The sequence below is a fragment of the Podarcis gaigeae genome, assembly GCF_964106915.1.
Source record: "Podarcis gaigeae genome assembly, chromosome: 1".
Taxonomy (NCBI): domain Eukaryota; kingdom Metazoa; phylum Chordata; class Lepidosauria; order Squamata; family Lacertidae; genus Podarcis; species Podarcis gaigeae.
The window spans coordinates 106331268-106355080 of record NC_139678.1 but is presented as its reverse complement, the minus strand read 5'-3'; the positions used below and the strand labels follow the sequence as shown (position 1 = coordinate 106355080).

Sequence of the window (23813 nt, the reverse complement as noted above, 5' to 3'; positions counted from 1 at the left end):
TCAGACACAATTTGATGGGAACTGGTCCATGCAAGAACAGTGCTAAAGGAAAAATATGCATTAAAAAAAAGGGCTGGAGCACACACAACGCTTGCTCCCTTTGGTTGCTCCTTACCTGCAACAGAATTGGGCCGAGGCATTACTAATGAGCCAGAGCTTTGAGTGTAAGTCACAGGGCCATCTCCAGAAGATGCTTCCACTTTTGGCAGACTTTCTGAAGACCCCACTGTCTCCTCTTCTGCAACTGGTGAGCAATTATCTGTTCTCCGTTCATGAATAATTCCTTGGTGTGCACCAGCTCTGAGGCTTCCGTCTTTGCTCCACTCCAAACTGGATCCACTACGGTCGTCGTTTTCAGATGAACTTGTTACTGTCGCTTAAAAACAAATAAAAAGGAAACCAATGAATTCTAATGGGAAGAATGCTAGAATAATAAACTGGTTTGCAGTGTTCTTAGACTGAAACTTCGTTCAATAAGGTGATGAGCTCCTCCTACAAGGCACACTAAATTAGTGTTTCCTGGGCTGGTTTTAGCGAGGAGACAAAAACATTCATTGGGCATCATAGTACAGCTACTACTGTTCATGTTCTTAGTTGCAACTAGGTATGTCTCTCAGAGCATGACCTCCTTGCTTTAAGAATACTGACAACTTAAATAACATAAAACATCGTAAGGATTTTGATGAAAGCCTTGTGGTGTGCTTCTGTATGGCCAAATGATTAACGTTGATTAAAGGCAGGGGGCAAACTTGGGACTTTTGATGCATCGTGAACTAAGAGTCCCTTCTGATTTACTCATTGAGGGGAGTGGGAGGGCCAGGAAAGATTTCCACTCCAGTTTCTAATAGCGAAAAGACAGAATGTCACCAGTCTGCCTCCCCCGTCCTCATTTTGGCCACTAGCCCAGACTTCTCTCTTACTTAGCTCACCGCAAATGATGAAAATCTGCCCTCACCCCCATTATGTCAACGGAGGCGGAGACAATTTCAACTAAGGCAATAAAAACTTTTTTTAAAAAAGAAAGAAATAAAAGAATAAAAGCCTGACCCAGCAGAAAGTGCGGGTGAAGGAGAGGGAGGGGAAGGGCAGCTCTCCACTCAAAAAACCTACTGGCCCAGAATAACGTAGCAGGGATGGAAATTACAATGGAAGCCTACTTAAGTAGCATGGAAGAACAAGCTATTTTCACGGTTTGGCAAAGTCTGCCAAAAACAGTTACACAAAAGATAATACTTGCCAAACTGTATGCTGAATGAGCATTTAATACTCTTCATATATTTGCATGCACACATTGAGTGTACACACACACACACACACACACACACACACACTCGTTAAGGGATGCTTTAGGAAATGCAGTACGTACACCCTCCACACTTAAATCCTTCCAAATGAATGTAGAATGATTAGATCTATAAATAACTTGGGGGACTAAGGCTACTTAGTAAGATTCCAGTTCATTTTAATATCCATTCCATTCCCACCCCCCTTTAGATGAAGACAAATTTGCAATGCATGTGTACAAGCTAGCTTTCAAATTAAATGCTGTCTTTCAGGATTTGCAGGGGAATGCATGGGAGGGAGTGTTTTATTTTAAGATGAGCATGTTGCACAACAGAAAATTCTATACATTTTCACAACAGCCTTGAGAACAGAAGGCGCACAATTTCCAGATCCGTTATCATCCTAGCTAATGGGCTTCCCAGCGGTTTTCTTCCATGTGTCCTCAAGTCTTCATTTTACCCAGTTCTTTGGGGCTTGATTTCTCCTGTTCTAGTTTTCATTCCCAGTTATGAATTAATCACTAGCACACCTCCTTCACCCTAACTGCAGTGGATCCATTTCCAGGCCCAATCTAAAATGTGGATCTTAAACTTCAAAGCTCTTAATGGCTTGGAACCAGGTTATTTGAAATATTGCCCTTTCCTGCATATACCTCACCTGATCCTCAATATCTTTTTCAGAGGCCCTGTTCCAAATGCCCCACCAAGTGAAGTGCGTTGGGTGGCTATTAAGAAGCAGGCCTTTTTAGTAATAGCACCTCAGCCTACTTGGAGAAAGTTGTTTGGAACCATCTCTGTGGTCCTTCCAGTAACAGATGAAGGCCTTTTTCCCCACTTGGGCCTCTCAGTGTTTGGTTTGCAATTTTCTCTGTATCTGTGTTGCCAACTGAAGTACAGCATAGATCCGTTACTGTTTATTGAAACTCAAATGGCCTCGGTGGCTCTTTCACTCACACCCCCCACACCAGGTTTGCCTTCTCTCCCCACACTGGAACACTGTGTCATGAACCTGTTTGCAATGATACAAAAAACTGAAAACTTTCCAGGCAGGGATCTTTGTTTACAAGGGGTGGAACACTCCCCCAAATGGTAGCATAATAAAAACACTTCCTGGTCCTTAACAAAGTTCTCTATATGCTTCACATGCATTATTTCAGTAAATCTTTAGAACAACCCTGTATGTTCAATCAGTATTGTACTCAAGGATGAGAGATAAATGTACTGCCTAAAGCAACCCAACAAATTCATAACTGTAGTGAAATGTGGAGCGGAGGCTTTATGATCAATTGCTCCTGCTCTTAATCACTGCATCCCATTAGCGCTGCTATTCTCTTCCACAGCAGAACTTCCCCAGCAAATATACACTGTATTGCAGTGAAGAAACTCAGGGTTCCAGCCCTCTCCCAGCCCATGACTAAATGCCCACAGGAAAGACACAAAAGAACTACTGAGAATGGCAAAATTATTTCAAGCGAAAGAGCACTTAAAAATTTTCTGGAGCATGGAGACTTTGGAATTGAAGCCAAGTACTAACAGAAATTAACACAAGAGAGTTTTGGAGCAAACTCCCTGTACGCCTAGTGGCTGTATCGGCTGATGCAGAGAAGCAAGATGCAATAGAAACAGCAGTAAGTCAGTGCATTGCTATGAGTTAAACTGCTTACCTATAATTCCACTATCCTTGCTTTCCAACGTAGAGCTTGGGCTGCTAATGGTCCCACAGGGACTACTTTTGTTGGCCGCTGTTTTGCCAGCACAGCTATTCAGAGTTGAGCAGGGGCTGTCGGTGCTTGGCGACGTGGTGCTGCTCGTCAGGGTAGAGCAGGGACTGACTCCTTGGCTAGCTATGGTGCACTAGAAAACGAAGGAAAGGAACGATGAATACACAGAGCACAGCGCTATCGGTCCATGGCGGAATCAATACTAAGCAGGAAATCAAATGAGCCTAAAGTTAACACAACTTTCCAAGGCTGCATTGTAAGAGGATTCATTAAGCCCCTTTCAAGAAAGAAGCAGCAGCAGCAATAAGACAATAGCAGATTATGGGCCCTTAGTATTTTAACTTGGACCTGTAAAGTTCACAGTCATATGCATAGAAAACTGTTGAGAGGCTGCAACACAAAACCCAGGACTTGTTTGGGATAGTGATCAAATATGCTTCTCTGCAGATTTGAAAAGGAAAGGCGTCGACAAAATTTGGTTTAAAATCTTTTGTCACAGGTGGCTAGAATTCTTCTAGAATAGGTGCCCTCCTGTACTACAACAGAATGCACTGTCTCCTCTCAGCATCTCGCGAGAGTCATACAGATTATTTCCCACGTTCTTATGCCTCATAAACCAAGCAGTAAGGAATGCGCAAGCCAGAAGTGCCTATGGGACAAAAGGCATTCAGTTAAAAAAACACATGCGCAAAAACAGATGGGTACAAGCAAGTGAGCCATGGCTGCTACATTAGACAACAGAACAAGAGAAAATGTTGTAACAAAACTCAAATCTGATTCCCAAGGCCAAAAGTAGAATAATGATCTGCTGTGAATTTTCACAAGAGGGAGATTTTCAGCTCTTCCCTGTATATTGATCAAGCAAAAAGCCACATCTTCAGTTCATTGTGGTGATCTTTATTGCCTAAGACAGGAGTGGGAAACATGTGGCGCTCCATATGTTATTGGACTACAACACCCATCAGCTTTGATTACTGGCCCTGCTGGGAGTTGTAGTTCAACAACATCTGGAAGGACAAGGTTCCCCTACCTTAGGAGAAAATCCAAATGTTGTTTTTAAATAATCCTTCCAGGTCGCAACTGCCTGAAGCAGCAAGTGAAAAATAACCATTCCATGATTTTCTCACAATCCCATCCAATGTAAAGAATTTCCTTGGAACAGTGAAGATTAAACCAAAGCTCTTTTTCTTTCAGTGCTTCCTACAAATGTGCACTGTGTACACATTTATGTAAGTGATTTTTGTTGTCTATTAGCATGTTTGCTATTAAATATATTGAAAGCATGGTATCGCTAGTTTTAACAGATTACTGTTTACAAGTTGTTTCCATTAGCATACCATAGCTTCGCGCTTTTCTTCCACAGAGATATGGGCAGACGTTGGAATCCCTTCTCCCAGTAAAAATCCCAGTCTTGTCATCAGTTCCTGAGCCGCTGGTGAACAGCTTGATTCTTTCTCTGACTTTGTTTCTATGCAATAAAAGAAAACACTCTATGAAGGAGTACAGTGACTTGCTTTGCAAGAGTAGCAACAAGTTACAAGAAAAGAGATTCTGACTAAACACCAGGAAGAACTTTCTGACAGTAAGAGCTGTTCGGCAATGGAACTGTCTCCCTCAGGAAGTTGTGGACTCTCCTTCCTTGGAGGTTTTTAAGCAGAGGTTGGATGGCCATCTGTCATGGATGCTTTAGCTGAGCATTGCAGGGGGAGGACTAGAGGAACCTCAGGGTCCCTTCAAACTCCATGATTCTAGAAGAACAAGGCTCATTCAAGTATGAATTCATTCTTGAGCCAATAAGAATATAGATTTCAACAGAGAGAGAAACAACGAAATGGATTATCAGGGGATATAATACTAAAGTTTTAAAACCTATGACACAATCCTGCCACCATGGGGCTCCTTTAGGTCCCATTGATTGCAAGGGAGACGGGTCAGCACACATTTAACTTTTTCATTGAAATCAAAGGGTCAAATGAGATGTGGCATGTGAAATGCGATCTGGTTCTCCAGTTATTTTCTTTTAAATTAAAAATTGGAGCAGGGCTGCTTCGAAGATATGGGAAATGGTGCTTGAGAAACTTATGTTCACATGGAGAGCTTGAACTAAAGCATGCAGGTAACACATATTATTTGAATAGGGCAGTGGTTCTCAATTGGTGGTCTGTGGACCCCAGGGGGTCTGTGGAACCCACCCAGGGGGCCTGTGGCACATACTCTGCCAACAGTCTAGGACACTCTGCGAACATCACACAAGAGCACAGCGCCCCCAAACACACAAGATTGCGGCACCCAAAAATGTGTGGTTTTGGGCACCATACTCTTGCTGGGTCAGGTGACTCTCCTAGAAGACACTCGTCCTGGTTTTGAGCTGGGACATGTTGGAGGGTATAGTGGCACCATTCACATAATAAAACCTACTACAGAGATATCAACATTTTCAAAAGTAGGGGGTCCATGGCTTGGATTTGAAAAACAGGGGGTCTGGCTAATTGGGAACCAGTGGAATAGGGGATGAATATGACAAGTGCCTAAATAAAAAACAAAACAAAGGAAACATTCCACATGCAAATAGCAGAATAATTTAGATAGAATAAACAGCATGGGAATAACAGGTAAAAATACCTCCTCCTCCAGTCCCATTTTCTACAGGGCTATTATTAATACGTTTAAAAATGAACCACCTGGGATCCCATTCACAAATCTCCCATATTGCATCTAGTTTGTCCCTCAATATGCTTTTCTCTGGATGATTTATGGGCCAGGTATTTTCAGAAAGCTATGAAATAGTACAATCTCAGGGAAATGTATCCGTTCCTATACAAATGTGGTGGAGTATTAATTTTACTCTTGCTTATGACTACCTGTGCAACCGTCCCAATTATCTCCCAACTTTTCTGCTTTTATGTTGCATCATATACTACTTTTGTTGTTACTCTTATAGTTATTGAAAATTCAGTAAGTATTTTAAATTGTAAGCTGACCTGAGAACTTTTTGTTATAGGGTAGCCAATATAAATAAATAAATAATATTGTTCTTTCGGTAGTGCCTTCCCCCTTTCACTTATTTGTAGGTGGGGGAACCTCAAGAAAGACTCGAGATAAAAAAAAATAGGAACGCTAGTTTTTAAGAACCTGTAGCAAAAAACAGAGGTGCCCTTTAACAGGACAAGTTGAACTGCAAATACATTTAAACAACTGGCTCAGAAGGAATTACCGAAACACAATTCCACTAGCTTGTAGCAGACAAGACATCTGCTTAATCTTGAGCTGAACTAACAAACAGCCGGGGTCTTTGATAGAAAAGATTTAAGTGTTTTTTCCAATATCCTTCAAATGATGAAAACAACTCTGTATTACTCTTCCAATGAGGTCTTCCGTTCAGAGATTTGTTTTCACGGCATCTAATCCTTAAAAGAAAGTAATCTGCCATTCCTTAATGTGACTGTGATAGGGGATATTTGCAAGGGAACTATAATTCAAGTATCATTTCTCTATTAAAGTTATTTGGTTCATACAAATAGCGGTAGCTGGCACTACATTACTCTTAGCAAATTTTCATCCACTTGTCTTCAAGAATATCTGAACAGTAGCAAGATGGATATATATATATATATATATATATATATATATATATATATATATGCTTTCGTAGATTTTCACGGGTACAGGAATGCAGGTTTTGGTGTCCTCGGGTGTCTTCCCGTGTAAAAGTTGGGGTGTCTAGGCGACGTTTCGACGAGGTCTCACTCGTCATCTTCAGGCTGGTGCTTTCGGCTTCTTGTTACTGGAACAGAGCGGGATCTCAATGTTTGAGTTCCTATAAATACTGTAGAGGGGGTGTGGTGTCTAGCCTCCAATGTTCTGGGAGAATCTGAATATGATACTTGAAATTTAATTTCCATATGCACTTTTAATAAGAGCTCTGCTATCTTCACAGATTTATAGCTGCTGGATATTCCGCAGTAATGACATTTCTAACAAGAAAAGCTTGGGTTCACCTAAAAAGGCGATTGTGAATCCATTATTAATTACACACAGAGGATGAGGTGAACTGGTAGCTCATTTTTACACTGCTATAACTTTGGCCTGTTTGTAAATAAAGACACAAGAGCTAGGGCATTTTATTCAACTTGAGTAACTGAAGACACCACAGAATAGTTTGTCAGAATTTCCATACCCAAGCTCGTTTCCTTCCCTCATCCCAGTTCAGGGAGTTGGACTAGATGACTATTGGAGTCCCACCCAACTCTACAATTCTATGATTCTATGAAATAAATATGTGAATGTGCACAACCTGCAGTGGCACAGAGCTGGACCTTTAGTGTTGTGGCACCCACTTGTGGAATTTCCTCTCAGCTGACATCAGACATGTGTCATCATGCTAAAAACTTCTATTTCCCCAAGCATTCCTGGGCTGGTGATTCAATCACATTTTACTTCAAGTGATTTCCGGCAGTTTTAAACTGCATTCGAAATAACTCATTGTTTACATTGTTGGTTTTTGTATTTGTTTTACAAACGTTTATGATTAAGTAGTCTATTACTATTGAAAAAATAAAATAGCATCTACTGTATATCTATACACACAAATAGAACTGGCAACCCTCGTTTTGGTAACGTTTTTAGTACCACCAGGAGCAGAAAGATATCTCTCTGGACTTCTATAAAACTGTCAGTCATAAACTGAACAAACAGGCACTTTCCCTTTCTTTGTATCGGTGAAAACGCTAGTAAAAAGGGGAGGGTGCTGTCTACCGTCTCAGCTGTAAGAGCAGCTGTCAAATCATCTACAAAAAATTCATTTTATAATCAAGATGCTTCGATTCAAAAGCGTTACAGTAAATGGATGTTTCCCAACATTAGGAAGATGGATTCCAGGGTTTCTGCTACAGATGAAACAGTCAAGTGGAGTATTCCTATTCTATTCTTCAAACACACACACACACACAAACTACAATACTACAGACGTTTACCTGGAGAAAGCCTTATGGGGGCGGGGATTCTGAATCAACATGAAAAGCAGGATTGTGCTGTAAAGCATTCTGGGTTTGGGCTAGGTACTGTTATAATACTCCAGAGATCTTGTTCAGGAGGAGGCTGTGAGGGGGCAAGTGGAAGCTTATTTGCATTTGTTTGGGAACCACAAGCATGTACAGTGGTACCTTGGGTTACATACGCTTCAGGTTACAGACTCCGCTAACCCAGAAATAGAGCTTCAGGTTAAGAACTTTGCTTCAGGAAGAGAACAGAAATTGTGTGGAGGTGGAAGCAGGAGGCCCCATTAGCTAAAGTGGTACCTCAGGTTAAGAACAGTTTCAGGTTAAGTACTTAACCTGAGGTACCACTGTATATGACAGGCAAGGGCAACTGCATGAGCCTTTATAATGTTTAAATGTATGATTTACCTTCATAGAATAATAAAAATGCAGAGTTGGAATGAGGGTCTTCTACATCCAGCCCCCGGCAATGCAGGAATCTTTTGACCAATGTGGGGCATGTACCCACGACCTTGAGATTTGAGAGTCTCATGCTCTACCAACTGAGCTAACCCTGGCCGGCTCTGTGTCCCCCCAGAAAAAAGCACTGCTTAATACTATGATAAGCCTAATTCCAGAGACAAAAAGGACACGGCAGCTGAGCAGCTAAGGAGTTCCTTGTAACCCTGAGCTGATGTTCACGCATGTTTCTCATTTCTCCCTATAAGTACTAACAGCAAACTACTTCACCAGACTACAATCCACACCCAAAACCTAAGCTTCCGTTTGGGAATTATTATGTTTGACTATTGAACAAAATTAATGTACAGAGGATGTTGGAACTGAAGCTTTTAAGTATTTGAAATTTCAGATATTCAAAATACACATATAGGAATTCTCACTATATAAGAAACTGATACTTCCAATAGGATGTGGGAGAACAGAAACTACAGTTCTGTTTGTTACTTTCCAAGAGAACTAACCCTTTGGGAATTCCGCCACCAACTAAGCAGAGAGGTCCAAGAAATTGCTTTTAAAGCCAACAGTAGTAAACAACTAAAGAGCACTTTTTAAAAAAAGTAAACTTCTTGAGTTTACAAAACGTTCAATACACACAAGTGATTATCTTAAACCGAGCTCAAAACATGAAACAGATGCTGTCACCACATTAAGAGTCAAATTCAGCATTTATACTGGTGATTTCTATATAAACAATTGAAAACAATGTGATTTAATGCCTTCAGATACATTACTGGAGTAGTTAAAGAGTTCACACAATACCCTCTTGCCCAAGTGAGCAGTCCCAACTTTCCCTACTCACACATATGAAGACAAAGGCGATGCATTATGAAAGCCAGTGCAGCGTAATGGTTAAGAGTGTTGGACTATGACTTGGAAGACCAGGGTTCGGATCCCCACTCAGCCACGAAACTCACTGGGTGACCTTGGGCCAGTGACTATCTCTTAGCCAACCTACCTCACAGGGTTGTTGTGAGGATGAAATGGGGAGGAGGAGAACCATGTACACCACCTTGAACACCTTGGAAGATGAAGGTGGTATATAAACGTAATAAGAAATTATTATTATTATTATTATTATTATTATTATTATTATTATTATTATTATTATTATTAAATACCCTGCCCATCTGGGTGGGTTTCCCCAGCCACTCTGGGTGGCTTCCAGTACATATAAAAAACATAATAAAATGGCAGACATTAAAAACTTCCCATTACAGGACTGCTTTCAGGTGTCTTCTAAAAGTTGCGTAGTTCTTTATCTCCTTGACATCTGATGGGAGGGCGTTCCACATGGTGGGCGCCACCACCGAGAAGGCCCTCTCTGCCTGGTTCCCTGTAACTTCACTTCTCGCAGTGAGGGAACCGCCAGAAGCCCCTCGGAGGACCTTAGAGACCGGGTTGAACGATGGAGGTAGAGATGCTCCTTCAGGTATACCGGGCCGAGGCCATTTAGGGCTTTTAAGGGCAGCAGCAACACTTTGAATTGTGCTTGGAAACATACAGGGAGCCAGTGAAGATCTTTCAGGACCGGTGTTACTATAGTCCCAGCGGCCACTCCCAGTCACCAGTCTAGCTGCCGCATTCTGGATTAGTTGTAGTTTCCGAGTCACCTTCAAAGGTAGCCCCAAGTAGAACGCGCTGCAGTTATTCATGTGATTACGGATATGGCCACCAAGAGACTCCATTCTGGCAGGGTTTCGCGTTATAGAAGTAGGAATTCTCCCAGCTTTTTTGACATCTGACTCTCCCATCACTGTATCCAATGCAAGATGGCCACAGTGTGTGAGGATGCCATCAGTTTGAAGAGCCACATGCCCTCCCCCAATACAGCTAAGAAAGAGCTACAGTATGAATGAACCAAGAAACCACTAAACATCAATTTGATTTCAGCATAAATATTTACATAACCTGGAAGTCAGAATAATCTACTTTCTTGTGGCAGAAACATAGACTTAATGTGTGATATCAGAGTGATGTACTGGGAGAAATTGCCCCCCCCTTCCCCCTACTGCTAGTCATCTATTTGTGATCACTGCCACATCTTTCTAGTTATCTTTTAATGCAGGGTATCCGTTCCATGTTGTATTATTAAAAATACAGATAAAAAGTTGAGCAGTTTAAAAGAGAAATCCACACATTTCACTTCTTGCTCCTGCTAGAAAACAATCATGTCATTTAGAGACCAAAGGAAGCCAAAGCTGCTCCACAGATGCGACTTTTTAAGCCAATGTTTCTGTTCACTCCCACACAACCACACTCAGCCTGAAGAGACAGCCATTTGAACCTCACACTCTGATCAGCAACCATACAGCAAACACAGAAAACATAGCCTGCCAACAATGAGAAACCAGGGTGACACTTTTCTTGACAGATGCACAAGGCACAACAGTCTTTTTGCCTTTATTGGCCTCTGTGGAAAGGGAAAATAAAATGTGGGCTTTGGTAGCAGACAGAAGGGCCTCGAGTACATTCTCTACCTCATTAAGAGGATACTGTAGCCTCTTCCAGCCTCTTCACACAATTGTAATTATGAGGAGGAGGAGGAGGAGGAAGGAGGAAGTGGGATATTGGCTGCAGATCCTGTCCCCACCAGGCAGGGCTGGACTTACCATAAGGCAGAGTGAGGCTCCTGCTGTAGGCAATAAATGTCCCGCCTAACCTGGCTCCTACTGCCTTCAGGTACAGCGAAGGATGCTGTCAAAGTAGCATTCAATTACCTGCCTGGCTGACATTTGTACATGGAATCTCTTATGCCTGTCACTCTGCTGATAGTCCACAGTGGGTTGGGAACATCTCTCAAGGGAAGCCTGCAATACGGACATGGGCTTTCCCCCAATCGGGAGAATCTATGTGCTTGCAGCAAGGTCCCTTTTAGAGAGGTCTCTTCTGCAAATGAAGGTAAGGAACCTGTGGAAGGAATGCCTGGAAAGAACTTGTGTGCACATTACATCACCTTTGAAATTTGATGTATGCCATGAAGGAGTAAGCTGTGGCCTTTCTGCTTGTCTGCGACATGCCACAGCATTCATACAAATGGTTGCTGCTGTGCCCAAAAATACCACTTATTGATACATCTGCCATCTCATCAGTTTGCTTGAATCCATTCCGTAAGGATCTCCCTTAAAAATTAGAAATAGTCTACTCCTTTCCTTTTGAGAATGTTGATTACTGTGGAATAATCAGTTTTGTAGCCAAACAAGAACTATTTATTCACATGAACTCCATACCTAGAGATGTCATTTATTTTATGATTATATTTAGGACACTAGTGGCAAGTCTCCTTTAGTCAGAAAGGGCTTAAAACGTTAGACAATCAGTTTCTTTATCATCTCTGATGTTATTGTTTTAATCATTATGGCAACATAGTATGTGCAGGCTAATGGCAAAATGGCAGTGAAATTTGCCGCCATATGGGAGTGAGAGGATGGAGACTTAAGCCACCCAAACCAGTGAACAATGATCAGTATTTCAGGATTTATAACCTCTCTAGCTCAGAAAGCCTAGATCCACTTTGCTGAAGAGAGAGTTACTAATCAGTGGGGTCATGAGAGGTGATGGATGTATAAAGCAGATATAAAATGCAACCTTTCCACCGCAAAAAGGGGGCTTCCCTATTAAACAACAAAACTGTAGCAATATTTGTCTGTCAATCCTGCATGAACAGTATGCACATGTCTGAAGAAAATAACTGAGTGAAAATAAAATGTTGGAGGAAGAAACCATCCATACAACATGCATATTTCTAAGTGTTCAGCTCCTTCAATTTGAAACCTACGAGAGATGGAACATACTTGAACTTGTTGCTTTGGAATTTGAGGAGGGGGGGATGAAACTGCAGAAAGACACAGAATTTAAGCTACAGAAGTTAGACTGGCTTGTAGAAGAAATAGCACCATACACTTTTGTGTATATCCGAATCAAGATATGCACAAAAATGTAGGAAAGGTGCCAGGAAGGAATATTCCTAGAAACTTTCTGCACCTCCAATAAGAAGAGATGATGAGAACTCAGGTCTTAAATTCAAAGCACAAGAAAAACAAGGGAATATCCAATTTAACTTGATGTTATAGGTTGCTTCTGTTGGTGTCAATTAGGCTGTAAATCTAAAACATCACAGTGAATATGAAATCTTCATTATTATACAAATACTTACACAGCATGTTGATTGTCATTTTGCCCTGACATTCTCTGAAACTGCACTTTGTTATGTGGTAGTCAAATTTAATGAACTAGGAACTTTTCAAGAATACCAATTAACTCCAGGGTCGGGCTGCTACCAGCTTTGCCAACACAGTCATCTATTGTTATTGCTGTCTGATTTAGCAAGCATTTTAACGGCAGTGGCAAGACACGGCACTTCAACATGGCATCAGCATAACGTACTTCGTTGTTAAAACTTGAAAGCAAGTCCAGAAACGGAATTCAAACAGGCCTCTCACATTAAAAGTGACCCGCAACTCTCACACTTAATTTTGCTTGAAGACTGTGTATACATCGTTCAAGAATTTTAGACTGCTAGACATGGCACATAACGAACCTATCACAAGATCTGCAAAGCCAAGATCTGCACAAAGGGCTCAATTCTTACTTGTTTTTGTAGCCGCTTCGCTTTCAAGTCGAAGTCCAGTCATTAAGTCGAAAGGAAAGCACTCCGAACACACATGCTTACCATTCTGGTTGGGATCTGTCGGCTCCAACACTTTCCTCATTGGTACGGCGACTGCATCTCCTGGTATCCGGGGACTTTCTACATACTTGGGCTTCCTGATGGGACCTGAAATGCGGAAAGATCTCAAACTTGCCTTTTTCCCACACAGAACACAAATTACAGAGGACCAGAACAACTCTAAAAGCAGAAATGCACGTTGCAGACGGAGACAATACACACACAACACATGCTATAATAAAGACAGTGAACTCTCGTACTTCCACTCTCGCTGTCTGTTGTCAGGGGGAAAAAGCAGCAACAGCAAGCTTTAGTCAGGCTCACTTTTTGGAATGTAAACTGTGCTGTGGAACAAAAGCAGTTTTCTTGCTGCGGTGCTCTTGAATCAGCCTCCAGCCTATGTAAAGAGGGTGACTTTGACATGGTCAAAACTCGCACAGCTCTGGAATTGGACTCTCTAGGCAGAGCCTCTGTTTTTCTGCTTCAATTCGAAGATAACCCTGTTTACTAGTATAATCTTTGAAGCTGGGAGGCAAGGATTACAAAGCGGACAGCTTGCAACATTAACACTCTAAATACTCCAGTCCAGCAGCTTTATATTACTGAGTACAGTATTTTTACCCAGGCGAATGACGCACAACGTTGATTGTAAGACGGTGGGCAGGGCGGGAGGAAGAAAGGAGAGAAATATCTGTTCAGCTGCTACGGTAGCTCTTCAGTATTTTCAATAATAATAAAAATAAAAGAGGGAGATATTTTGCTAACTGGTGGCTAAAATCAAACATACTATGTAATTTATAAGCACGTCGTTCACTTTTGAGGTTGGAGTAACTGTTCATCAAAGGAGTTCATCAAATGTAAGAGAATGAATTTAGTACTTTCATTCGACTATTTAAATTATTGATAGCCGTGTGCTTTGCTGAATGCAATTGCAGGAAACATTAAATGCACAACAGAATTTCTAGTCTCCAACACACACACACACCCCCCCACAATGAGAACAATACTGCCATCTAAAGGTTCTTTAGAGAAACAGAAATTGCTTTTAAGTAAGCCAACATGCCTTATCCTAGGATTCTGTTTTGCTGGGCTGACACCAGGGCCAATACTGTTTTTAATGTATCACAGTTCTGTTCACTCCCATTAGCAGAGATGACAAGGGAACAAAAACCATCAGAGATAAGATCCAACACAGCATCAGCAACTACAACCCCTCACACAAAATCCCTGGCACCTCTACCACTATCCACCAATTTTGGCATTTTAACACTGAAAATTCCTCCACAGCACCATGGTTTTTTTAAAAAAACACACAACCATAGACATAAGCAACAAACTGGGTTGCCATCACTACATCATGGATCTCTGTCATAGTCCCTCACAAACATAAAACCCTCCAAGCATGCTGCCAAGAAGATCCACCCCACAGGAGAGGATTCAGTTGCTAGCAGACTTGTGTGAAGAACCCATAGGAAGAGGCTCTGGATCTCAGTATGATACTGATGGTTCCATATAGCTAATATAGTTCAATAGAGCTACACAGCACACACAGACACACACATTTCTATCTGTATGTGTGTGATGGAATAAGCATTTTCCCATGGAGAGCTACAAAGTCGTCTTAAGGAAACAGGGCCTGACTTAGATATCGTGCTGCCCAAGGCAGGGGCAAAATGGCAACTGTTCCCCATTCCTAACTGAACTACAACCTGAACCTGGACCTCCACTGCACTTGAGACAGCAGGATAGTTTAGGGGACCCAGGACAGGCCACACAGCACCCACAGAGGGGAATAGCCAGATTCCACATTTTCTGCCCTAGGTGGTTGCCTAATGGTTGGGCCAATCTGAAAAGGAAGGATGCACATACCACAATAGTGGCTCACTGAAGGCCACAGAAGGCACTGGTAATTCAGTGGGAAAGGGCAGCACAATTGGGAACAAAATGCAGCCTCCACAAATCCAAGCTTACCCTTTTAGAGGAACCGCTGGCAACAATAATTTTAAATGGGGATGAGGGTGGACCATGGTCAGATCCTCCCCCCCCCCCTTATTTTTACAGATTCTTCATTGAACTGCACTATAAATGTAAAACTCTGTAACTGATTGGTTGTTATCATTCTATTATAATCAATAATATACATATTTAAAGAAACCAGAACCAAAACAGTAATTTTAGATGGGGAGAGGTAGCAGAACTGTAACAGATGCTCTCATACCACACAGCAACACCCCTAACCACAAAGCCACAGAAGTATACAAAACGAAAACTACAGTATACAAAAAGAAAAATAGGATGGGACTCTTCTAGGGTTCCAGCCTCACTCAGGTATTTGTCTGCAACAGTCCTGCCCTGGCACGCTTGCTTCCATTTTGCCCAGACTCCGTTCATTCAATAGATTCCCATAGCTCTTAATTGTGCCAAAACAATTCTCTCTCATCCAGCTGGTGTAACTTGTGGTTTAGATTGCTCTTGAAATAATAAAGATACCCCACTTTCCAGTAAACTGTAGTAATAAAAAATTCAGCTGGCAAAGTTTGGAGAGCACAGCTTATCTTTATATGGCGAACGACGTATTACAGATCTGTGTGGAATTATAAGACAAAAGATAAAATGGAAGCCAAAGGGTTTTATGAAGCACATATTAAGAGTGTGTATGTATAAACAGAGGGGGGAAATAGGAGAGCTATACATATAGCTAATTACTATAAATCACAAAGTGCCCTTTAACCATTTTAGGCATACAAAGGCATAATACTCCCAAGAATATTTGAGGAACATAAAACCAAACTGGGTTTAAGACACAAGTAGATAAATTTATTAAGGCTACCTTGTCATTTTTATTATGTGGCTCACTGGATTCAGAATTCAACCACCCTCGTGAATATCACCTTATTCCTTCCACATCAGAAATTAGCAATGATCAGGAATGTTAGATGGTACAATGAAGGAGAAACAAATCTACCAGTGGTACACAGCATCTTATTGTTAAAGTAAGATGAATGGAACAAGAAATGATAAATTTCTTGAAGGAGCGTCTCCACCCCCATCGTTCAGCCCGCACACTGAGATCCAGCGCTGAGGGCCTTCTGGCGGTTCCCTCATTGCGAGAAGTGAGGCTACAGGGAACCAGACAGAAGGCCTTCTCGGTAGTGGCGCCTGCCCTGTGGAATGCCCTCCCATCAGATGTCAAAGAGATAAACAACTACCTGACATTAAGAAGACATCTTAAGGCAGCTCTGTTCAGGAAAGTTTTTAATATGTAACGCTGTATTGTTTTTAACATTTGATTGGGAGCTGCCCAGAGTGGCTGGGGAAACTCAGCCAGATGGGTGGAGTATAAATTATTATTATTATTATTATTATTATTATTATTATTATTATTATTATTATTGAAAATGTGCACAAAACAAAGCTGCTGCCCTCCCTCCCAACATGTCTGGTTCAATTGTTCAGAGATAAAAAATATATGCAAATACTATAGTCCATACAATGAGTTTGACCAAACAGCGGGAGGCAGTGGAAGACAGGAGGGCCTGGCGTGCTCTGGTCCATGGGATCACGAAGAGTCGGACACGACTAAACAACAACATAGCCCATACTAACAGTAGATTATACCCTTCCTCATAGTCCACTGCTGATATTACTGCTGCTGATAGTATGTGTGGTATTCACTATTAAAACATTTATATCATGCCTGCCTTTCCCATTCAAAATGTTCCAGATCGAATCAGATAAAATTGAGTCAGGAATGCATCAAACCAAGCAACACAGCAGGTAATCAGGAGCATAATATTCAGCAGCGAGATTTAGGAACCAGTCACGACACAAGCTTGGAGGAAGAAAAATGTTTTGGTTTTTCATCTAAAGGCTACAAGAGAAGGGGGTGGTTCTGATTTCACAGGACAGGACAAGGAGTTCCACAGCCTGGGAAAGTGGACAGGCAGGAACTTATGGGAGGGGGACGGTGCTGTAAGTAACATGGTGCCAAGCTGTTTATGGCTTTAAAAAGATCATATCCAAGGTTTTGAACTGAGCTTGGAAATAAACTGGAAGTCAGTGTAGGTAGAAAAAACAAGTCACATGCTTCATGTAAAACAGATTATTGTTATTATGTAATTAATGTTTAAGTTTGGAATTAATAAAATATGAGTTTTTTTAAAAAAAAGACTGGTTAGAACTCTTGCTTCCAAATTTTGGACTAGCTTATGTTTCCAAACACTTTTTAAAGGCAGCTACTTGGAGAGACTGTTAACAGTAATCCAATTCTTGAAGCAACTATGGTATGCTTGATTACAGCTAGGTCTCACTTCTTGAGCAACGGCTGCAACTGGCATATCTGCCTAAGGTGGGCAACAGCACTCCTAGTCACAGTGGCAACCCAGCCATCCAGAAACAAAGCTGGATCTAGAAGCATTGTCAAGTTGTGGGTCAATTCTTCAGAAGCAGTGAAACCATACCCAAACCAAACTGTATCCTCATCCCCAGGAACAGTACTCTTGGAACTCAGCACCATTCGTAAAGATAAAGCACTTTATCTGTGACACAACATGGTGCTGTAGAGTCCCATCTTTCATCAACGGGACTTCCCTGTATGAAGTTTACAAGGCGTTTAACTGAGTCACATTTTTTTGATGCGTCTTGATCCAGCCTCACTCACCTGAAGCGACTGTTTTGCCCCGATTACCGTATTTTTCGCCTTATAGGATGCACATTTTCCCCTCCAAAAATGAAGGGGAAATGTGTGTGCGTCCTATGGGGCGAATGCAGGCTTTCGCTGAAGCCTGGAGAGCGAGAGGGGTCGGTGCACAACGACCCCTCTCGCTCTCCAGGCTTCGCGCAGCTCTCTGCAAGCCATGGGAGCCCGCGGCGGGCTCCCACGGCTAGCAGAGAGTTGCCTGTATGCTGAAGCCTGGGCTCGCTGAACTCAGTGCGCCCAGGCTTCGCGCAGCTCTCCGCAAGGTGCGGGAGCCCGGCGCCGGGCTCTCATGGCTTGCGGAGAGTTGCCTGTTCTGGGGGCTGGGGAAGCTTGGGCTTCCCCTGCCCCAGCCCCAAGCCTGGGGGGGAAATAATTTTTTTCCCTTTATTTCCCCCCCCCAAAAAAACTAGGTGTGCCTTATGGGACGGTGCGACCTACAGAGCGAGAAATACGGTACGTCTCAGTTTGCTAGCTCACATCCAGTCCACTACCAATTCTAACCACCATTGCAAGACCTTGGCTGCCTTTCTTGAAAATTTAGGAAATGAGAGGTAAAAGTTGGGTGTTGATGATGACACCGCACTTCAAAATCCCTAGACAATACCCTCCTTCCAGCAGTTTCTTATAGGTGCACAGGAGACAAGATGGAATGTTGTGGGGCGTTATAGGTCAGAGATCATGGTGCCAAGAAATAGACCCTCGAGCGTCACTGTCTCAAAAGCGTCTCTAAAGGAAAGAAAAGACCAAGTCTATACAAAACAGAACCGCTCACCAAGTCCCATTGTGCCCAGACAGTCCAGAAAGATACCACTAGTCATTAGTTTCAAAAGCTGCCGACGGGTGCCCAGAACCAACAGGGATTTCATCCAGTTCATTGTGTGGCTCATCCACAAGTTCCACTAAGATTATCTCCATCCTAAGACCAAGTTGGAATGAGGCTGGGCCAAAAGTTCTCAGGGGGGCATTTTAGCTAAATCAGGGCCTGCCCACCGCCCTGTTTTGCAGTTGTGGTGCTTTGCCTGGTAGCCAGTGGCAGTTGCAGCTCAAACAGCATGGTGATCATTATTTGGGATGTGGAAGCAAAACTACCTGGTGGCTGCAGCACCCTTACTGGTAAAGCAGGGACTGCCATTCCCTCCCTTCTTCCACCCCTGAATGTTCCTTATGAAATGGTGCCAATACTTCTGGAATTGGTACCACTGCGGCAGGAAGGTAAACAGCATTTCCGTGCACTCTGGTTTCCATCGCAATGTTCTGTTGCCCCAGAAGTGGTTTAGTCATGCTAGCCATATGACCCGGAAAGCTGTCTGTGGACAAATGCCAGCTCCCTCACCTGAAAGCAAGATGAGCACTGCAAACCCATAGTTGCCTTTGACTGGACTTAACCATCCAGGGGTCCTTTGGCTTTCATGGTAGTTATTTGCCGCATCATGCTAAATAATCCCTACCTAAATCAGACTGACCATATCTGTCACTCCCTGTTCCCTTTAGCCTGTAATCTATAGTTTGGCTCAAGAATTTAAGGACTGTCTTCAAAAACAGCCAGTCATAAATTCAGGGTTCTAATATGTTGCACATCAGAGGTTTGCCCTCTGTGGGTTGGAAGGCGACGGGAACCATGAAGGATGGAGGAGGTATAGTTTATTTTCTCCCCCCCTCGTGTGTAAAGGTTGCAAATATCTGAACTCCTGAAGAAGACTCTGCTATTCTAGCATTCTATAAAGAAGTACTTAATATTCATAGTTCGGCTCAGGAAAAAAAAACCCCAAATCCAAAACATAAAAGACAAGCTGGAATTAACCAAAGAGGATTTTAAAATTAAATAATCCATAATCCTCCTGTACTCTGAATTCATATTATACAGAACACTGTGTTCTTACATTCTTGTCTATGGCTTTAAAACACACACAGTGCATGGGGGTTTTATTATAACAATCTTCTCCTGCAGGAACTTAAATGTTACCCCCAAGGTGTAAAATAGAACAGCTTTATTCTCTGGGTCAGCTTAGCAGTCAATACAGCTTTATTAAAAAAAAGCCACCTCCTCATATTTCTTACACAAGACACTAACTAGTCTAAACATAACAATTGCTTCTTTCCCCCCCTGACATGAAGAAGGAGGATCAATTTACAAAAATGTAAGGTGATGCTGGTCATTGATCATACCTGTCTGCTTTGATCTACACAGTTTTTTTAGAAGCTCTATAAAGTAGGCAAACCATTAACCCTTGTGCTCTCAACATACTAGTTCCCAAGATAAAGTGCTCAGATGATCTCAGAAGAAGGTTTCTTTGGATGAAAACATTTGTATGTCTTGTTTATATTATGCTTCATGCTATATGTAAACATTTCCGTGTTTATTTGAGGGTCTGTTATTCCAGTTGTATTTTACAATGAGTCTATGACAGGTATAAATAAATAAATCTGACCTCCCTTGATATATCACTTCATCCAAGTAAATAACGTATCATTGAAAATATGAGCATCTCTCATCTTTATCTACCGGAATTAGTGGCTGCAAGATCCACAGTTTTGCATTCTAAGTTTTTCTCTTGAGTTTCAAAGACCGCAGAAACTAAAGTATTCACGTAATTTGAACAAGCTTCCTGACTTCACATGTTTTTTCACATGTTAGAATGCTCCTTGAGTCTGATGGTATATTTTAAACATCCATCAATTTAATTTTACTTGATGCAGAAGAGGAATCTGTGAAACATTAACAAGGAAGAATAGTCAGGGACTATGTTGGGGGGGGGGGGGAGAAGGCCTTCAACATGTGGCAGGAGCAATATGCCTGGCAATTTCACAGTTGTACTCCTGGGACAAAACTTGAAGATGTTCTGTATTCTGAAACATTTTAGAGTACTTTTCTCCACATCAAATCCCAAGAGTGCCATTCATTTAGTAATTAAGTCAAAACACAGTAGCAGAGCTATCATCACCAACATTACTACAATTCAATCTTGGGTTTAAGAGATTTTCAGAAGCATGAGTTGGCTTTACAGCGTTATTTTAAAACGACACTTTTTAAAAGTATGTTACTCATCATTCTAAGAAGAAGATATTTCATAAGAGACTTGTTCGGTGTTTCAACTTCAGGCATCTGGGAAGGCGAAAAGGGGAAACAAACCTATCCCTAGGGTGTTCGCATCTCTCATCAAGCAACTGGCCGATGCTTCCTTCTAGACAGGTGGGTCAGAAGCTATGCAGGCCTGCTTCAAAGGGAAAACAGATCAGCAGGTGTATATACTGTGGCATATGACCCAGCATGCACTGTCCGACCCAGCATGGAGTTGCGGTGCTCATTTCGCTTTATTGGCCGAGGGAGCCGGCGTACAGCTTCCGGGTCATGTGGCCAGCATGACTAAGCCGCTTCTGGCAAACCAGAGCAGCACACAGTAACGCCGTTTACCTTCCTGCCAGAGCGGTACCAATTTATCTACTTGCACTTTGACGTGCTTTTGAACTGCTAGGTTGGCAGGAGCAGGGACCGAGCAACGGGAGCTCACCCCGTCGCGGGGATTCGAACTGTTGACCTTCCGATCGGTAAGTCCTAGGCTCTGTAGTTTAACCCACAGTGCCACCCGCGTCTAATAGCATGCACAAAATGAGGGTTGGGAACCTTAGACTAGGGGCCAAATGCAGCCCTCCAGATAATCTTTATCTGGCACACCCTCTCTTCCCAGGCCACACCTCTCACTAGTTCTGCTTCACACTCTCAAGTGCTTTTGACTGGCTGCAATATTTCTTTAAACTGAAATGACGCCTCTTGATTGTTTCCATGGGGAGAAATGGAGATGTTTATGTGGAAACCTGTGACTGTAGTGTAGGTGGACTGTAGCCCACTCACAACCACTACCCTGTCCACCTTTTTCTCAGGCTTCACCCTGGATGGCTGTCAAGAAAGAATGCAGCCTTTAGGCTGAAAAAGCTTCCCAACTCTTGCAATAACCTAAAGTAGCTTTAGAAGTGATTGGAAACCAGTGATCAAGGAAGGAGGCACAAAGCACTCGTGCCATTAACATTTGATGGAGAACGTCCCCAGAACAAGTTGCATGAGCAATTGTCAGGTCTCATTCAGGTTCCAGGTGTTCCAGATCTAGAACCAGAAAGGGGAGACATGGGTATACATCCAAATGGGCCAGAAACAGGTGTAAAGGGTGTTCGAAACAGTCAGGGATTGGGCTTCAAGGTAGCAATAGAGGATCAAGAGGGGCACAGGCTAATGGGTTGTCAAAAACCAAGCAGGGGTCAAGATCCAACAGAGGAGCAGCTTAGGTAGTTTGCTGCACAATCTGAGATTGTTACTTAGCTTTCAAAGTGGAAACTCAAACTCAGTATTATTCTTGTTTTTGCTTATATTTTGCATATAAATATGGAATAATTTGTACTCTATAGCTATTGGAGAATTTGTATGGCATTTTGTGGTTTAAAGCAAATGCCTTGTTTGTTTTCTTTAAATATTAATAACATTCTTCTTTAAAGAAAAATAAGCCTAACTGTAAAATTCATGGCAGGCAAGAAGTCGGAAATTTAGATTTGCATTACCACAGTAAGGGGAAAGGACTGTTTCATTTTCCCATCACTCAGTCTTAAGGGAACTGGGAAGGTAACAGTACATAAAGAATGAGTTTCTGCCTCAAGCACAATCCTACTCTGGCTTACTGCATCCCTTCCAGCTCAGGTGTTGACAACATGTTCCCCCTCCTACATGATGAGTGTCTGGTGCTGATGGTACTGTTTTATATGGCCAGATTCTTCAAGATAATAAATCAAGGTGAGCAAATAAGTCTTGCGTTTGATTCTGCACAGCAAAATTATTTTGCCCTTGGGTTTACTCTTTGATCGTATAAACAAAAGTTCAAGCTACACACATAAAGGTTTTAAAGGAGATAAAACTTTTCACAGAAGTGCTCCTTTATTTTGTAATACTAGAACTGTTTGAGTTAGCTGAGGCAATTAATGCCACATACACACTATCGTATGTTTAATCTCCTGATGCAGATTATAATCCCCACCTTCATCCAAAAAAAAAACACTCTGTGAGCATGAAAGATTAAAAGATGTTAAGAGACAAGTAATCTGCACTGAGAGATTTTTCAGTTGCGTATTTTCAGTATTTGGACATTCTGATGCAAAGAAAGATCAGTAAAGCAACTCGGCTTTGATCTTTGTTTTGCAATGCAATGAAAGACACATGCGAAAAAGACAGGATTTTATCAGCATAAAAAACCAGCAGAGGGTGCTATTCGATACTTATTAGAACATGAATAAAAAGCAGCAGCAAGGCCTGTTTAGAATAAAAGCAACTCCAAAATGCACTCCCTCTAAAATGCAAACCACATCCTTTCAAAAGACAATCGGTCTGGCCTATGTACGGCAAGTAATACTATAATTAGATACAGTACACAAGAACAATGATGGGCAACCATTTTAAAGCAGGATTACATTAATAAGCAAGAGATGGTGAAAAGGCAATTCTAAAAATGAAAGAGTTGTGATTCTGTCATTTGGAGTTGCGTAGCTTCCCTTTACATGTTTTTCATAGCTGCAGAAACAGAGGAAACACAGTGCTGAGGTCACATTTTCCTTTAGTTTTTAAAAGCAGCCACTAGCATTCTCAAAGGAATGTATAAACACACCATACGAAGAGCTGCACATACTTGGGGACTTCTCAAAAACAAAAAAAGCAACTGAGGAGGCCACACTCTCACAAATGAAAAATCTGAGATTTCAGAACAATGGAGCAGTAGTGAAGGGACCTGAATATACAAAAACTTCCAGAATCAGTCATTAAATTTCGCCGCTCAACTAAAAAGTAAACAGATCATTATATCCCATGAGGGATGTGCAAGCAGAGGAAAGGTGAAACTTAGGAGTATCATGGCGACTTTGATTAAGTCATTTACTGTCAAGAAAAACTGGACATGTTCATAACTGAATGAG

At 41.9% G+C, this 23813-nt stretch overlaps 1 protein-coding gene and 1 long non-coding RNA gene across 3 annotated transcripts in view; one reads left to right on the top strand and one right to left on the bottom strand.

Moving 5' to 3' along the window:
• The window catches only part of TANC1 (tetratricopeptide repeat, ankyrin repeat and coiled-coil containing 1), a 129044-nt gene that overhangs the window by 31044 nt on the left and 74187 nt on the right, over positions 1 to 23813 (bottom strand). The window contains exons 4-7 of one of the 2 annotated variants that reach the window (XM_083703616.1): positions 13172 to 13276; positions 4342 to 4472; positions 2948 to 3137; positions 116 to 376 (exon numbers count right to left, since the gene is read on the bottom strand). In XM_083703616.1, coding sequence (XP_083559742.1) covers positions 116 to 376; positions 2948 to 3137; positions 4342 to 4472; positions 13172 to 13276 — 687 coding nt within the window. The remainder of the gene's footprint in view (positions 1 to 115; positions 377 to 2947; positions 3138 to 4341; positions 4473 to 13171; positions 13277 to 23813) is intronic. The other variant, XM_083703617.1, reaches the window with a different exon arrangement.
• The window catches only part of LOC310834013, a 224134-nt gene continuing 207193 nt past the window's right edge, over positions 6873 to 23813 (top strand). Inside the window, exon 1 of the long non-coding RNA XR_014559053.1 lies at positions 6873 to 8187. This is a non-coding gene — a long non-coding RNA (uncharacterized lncRNA). The remainder of the gene's footprint in view (positions 8188 to 23813) is intronic.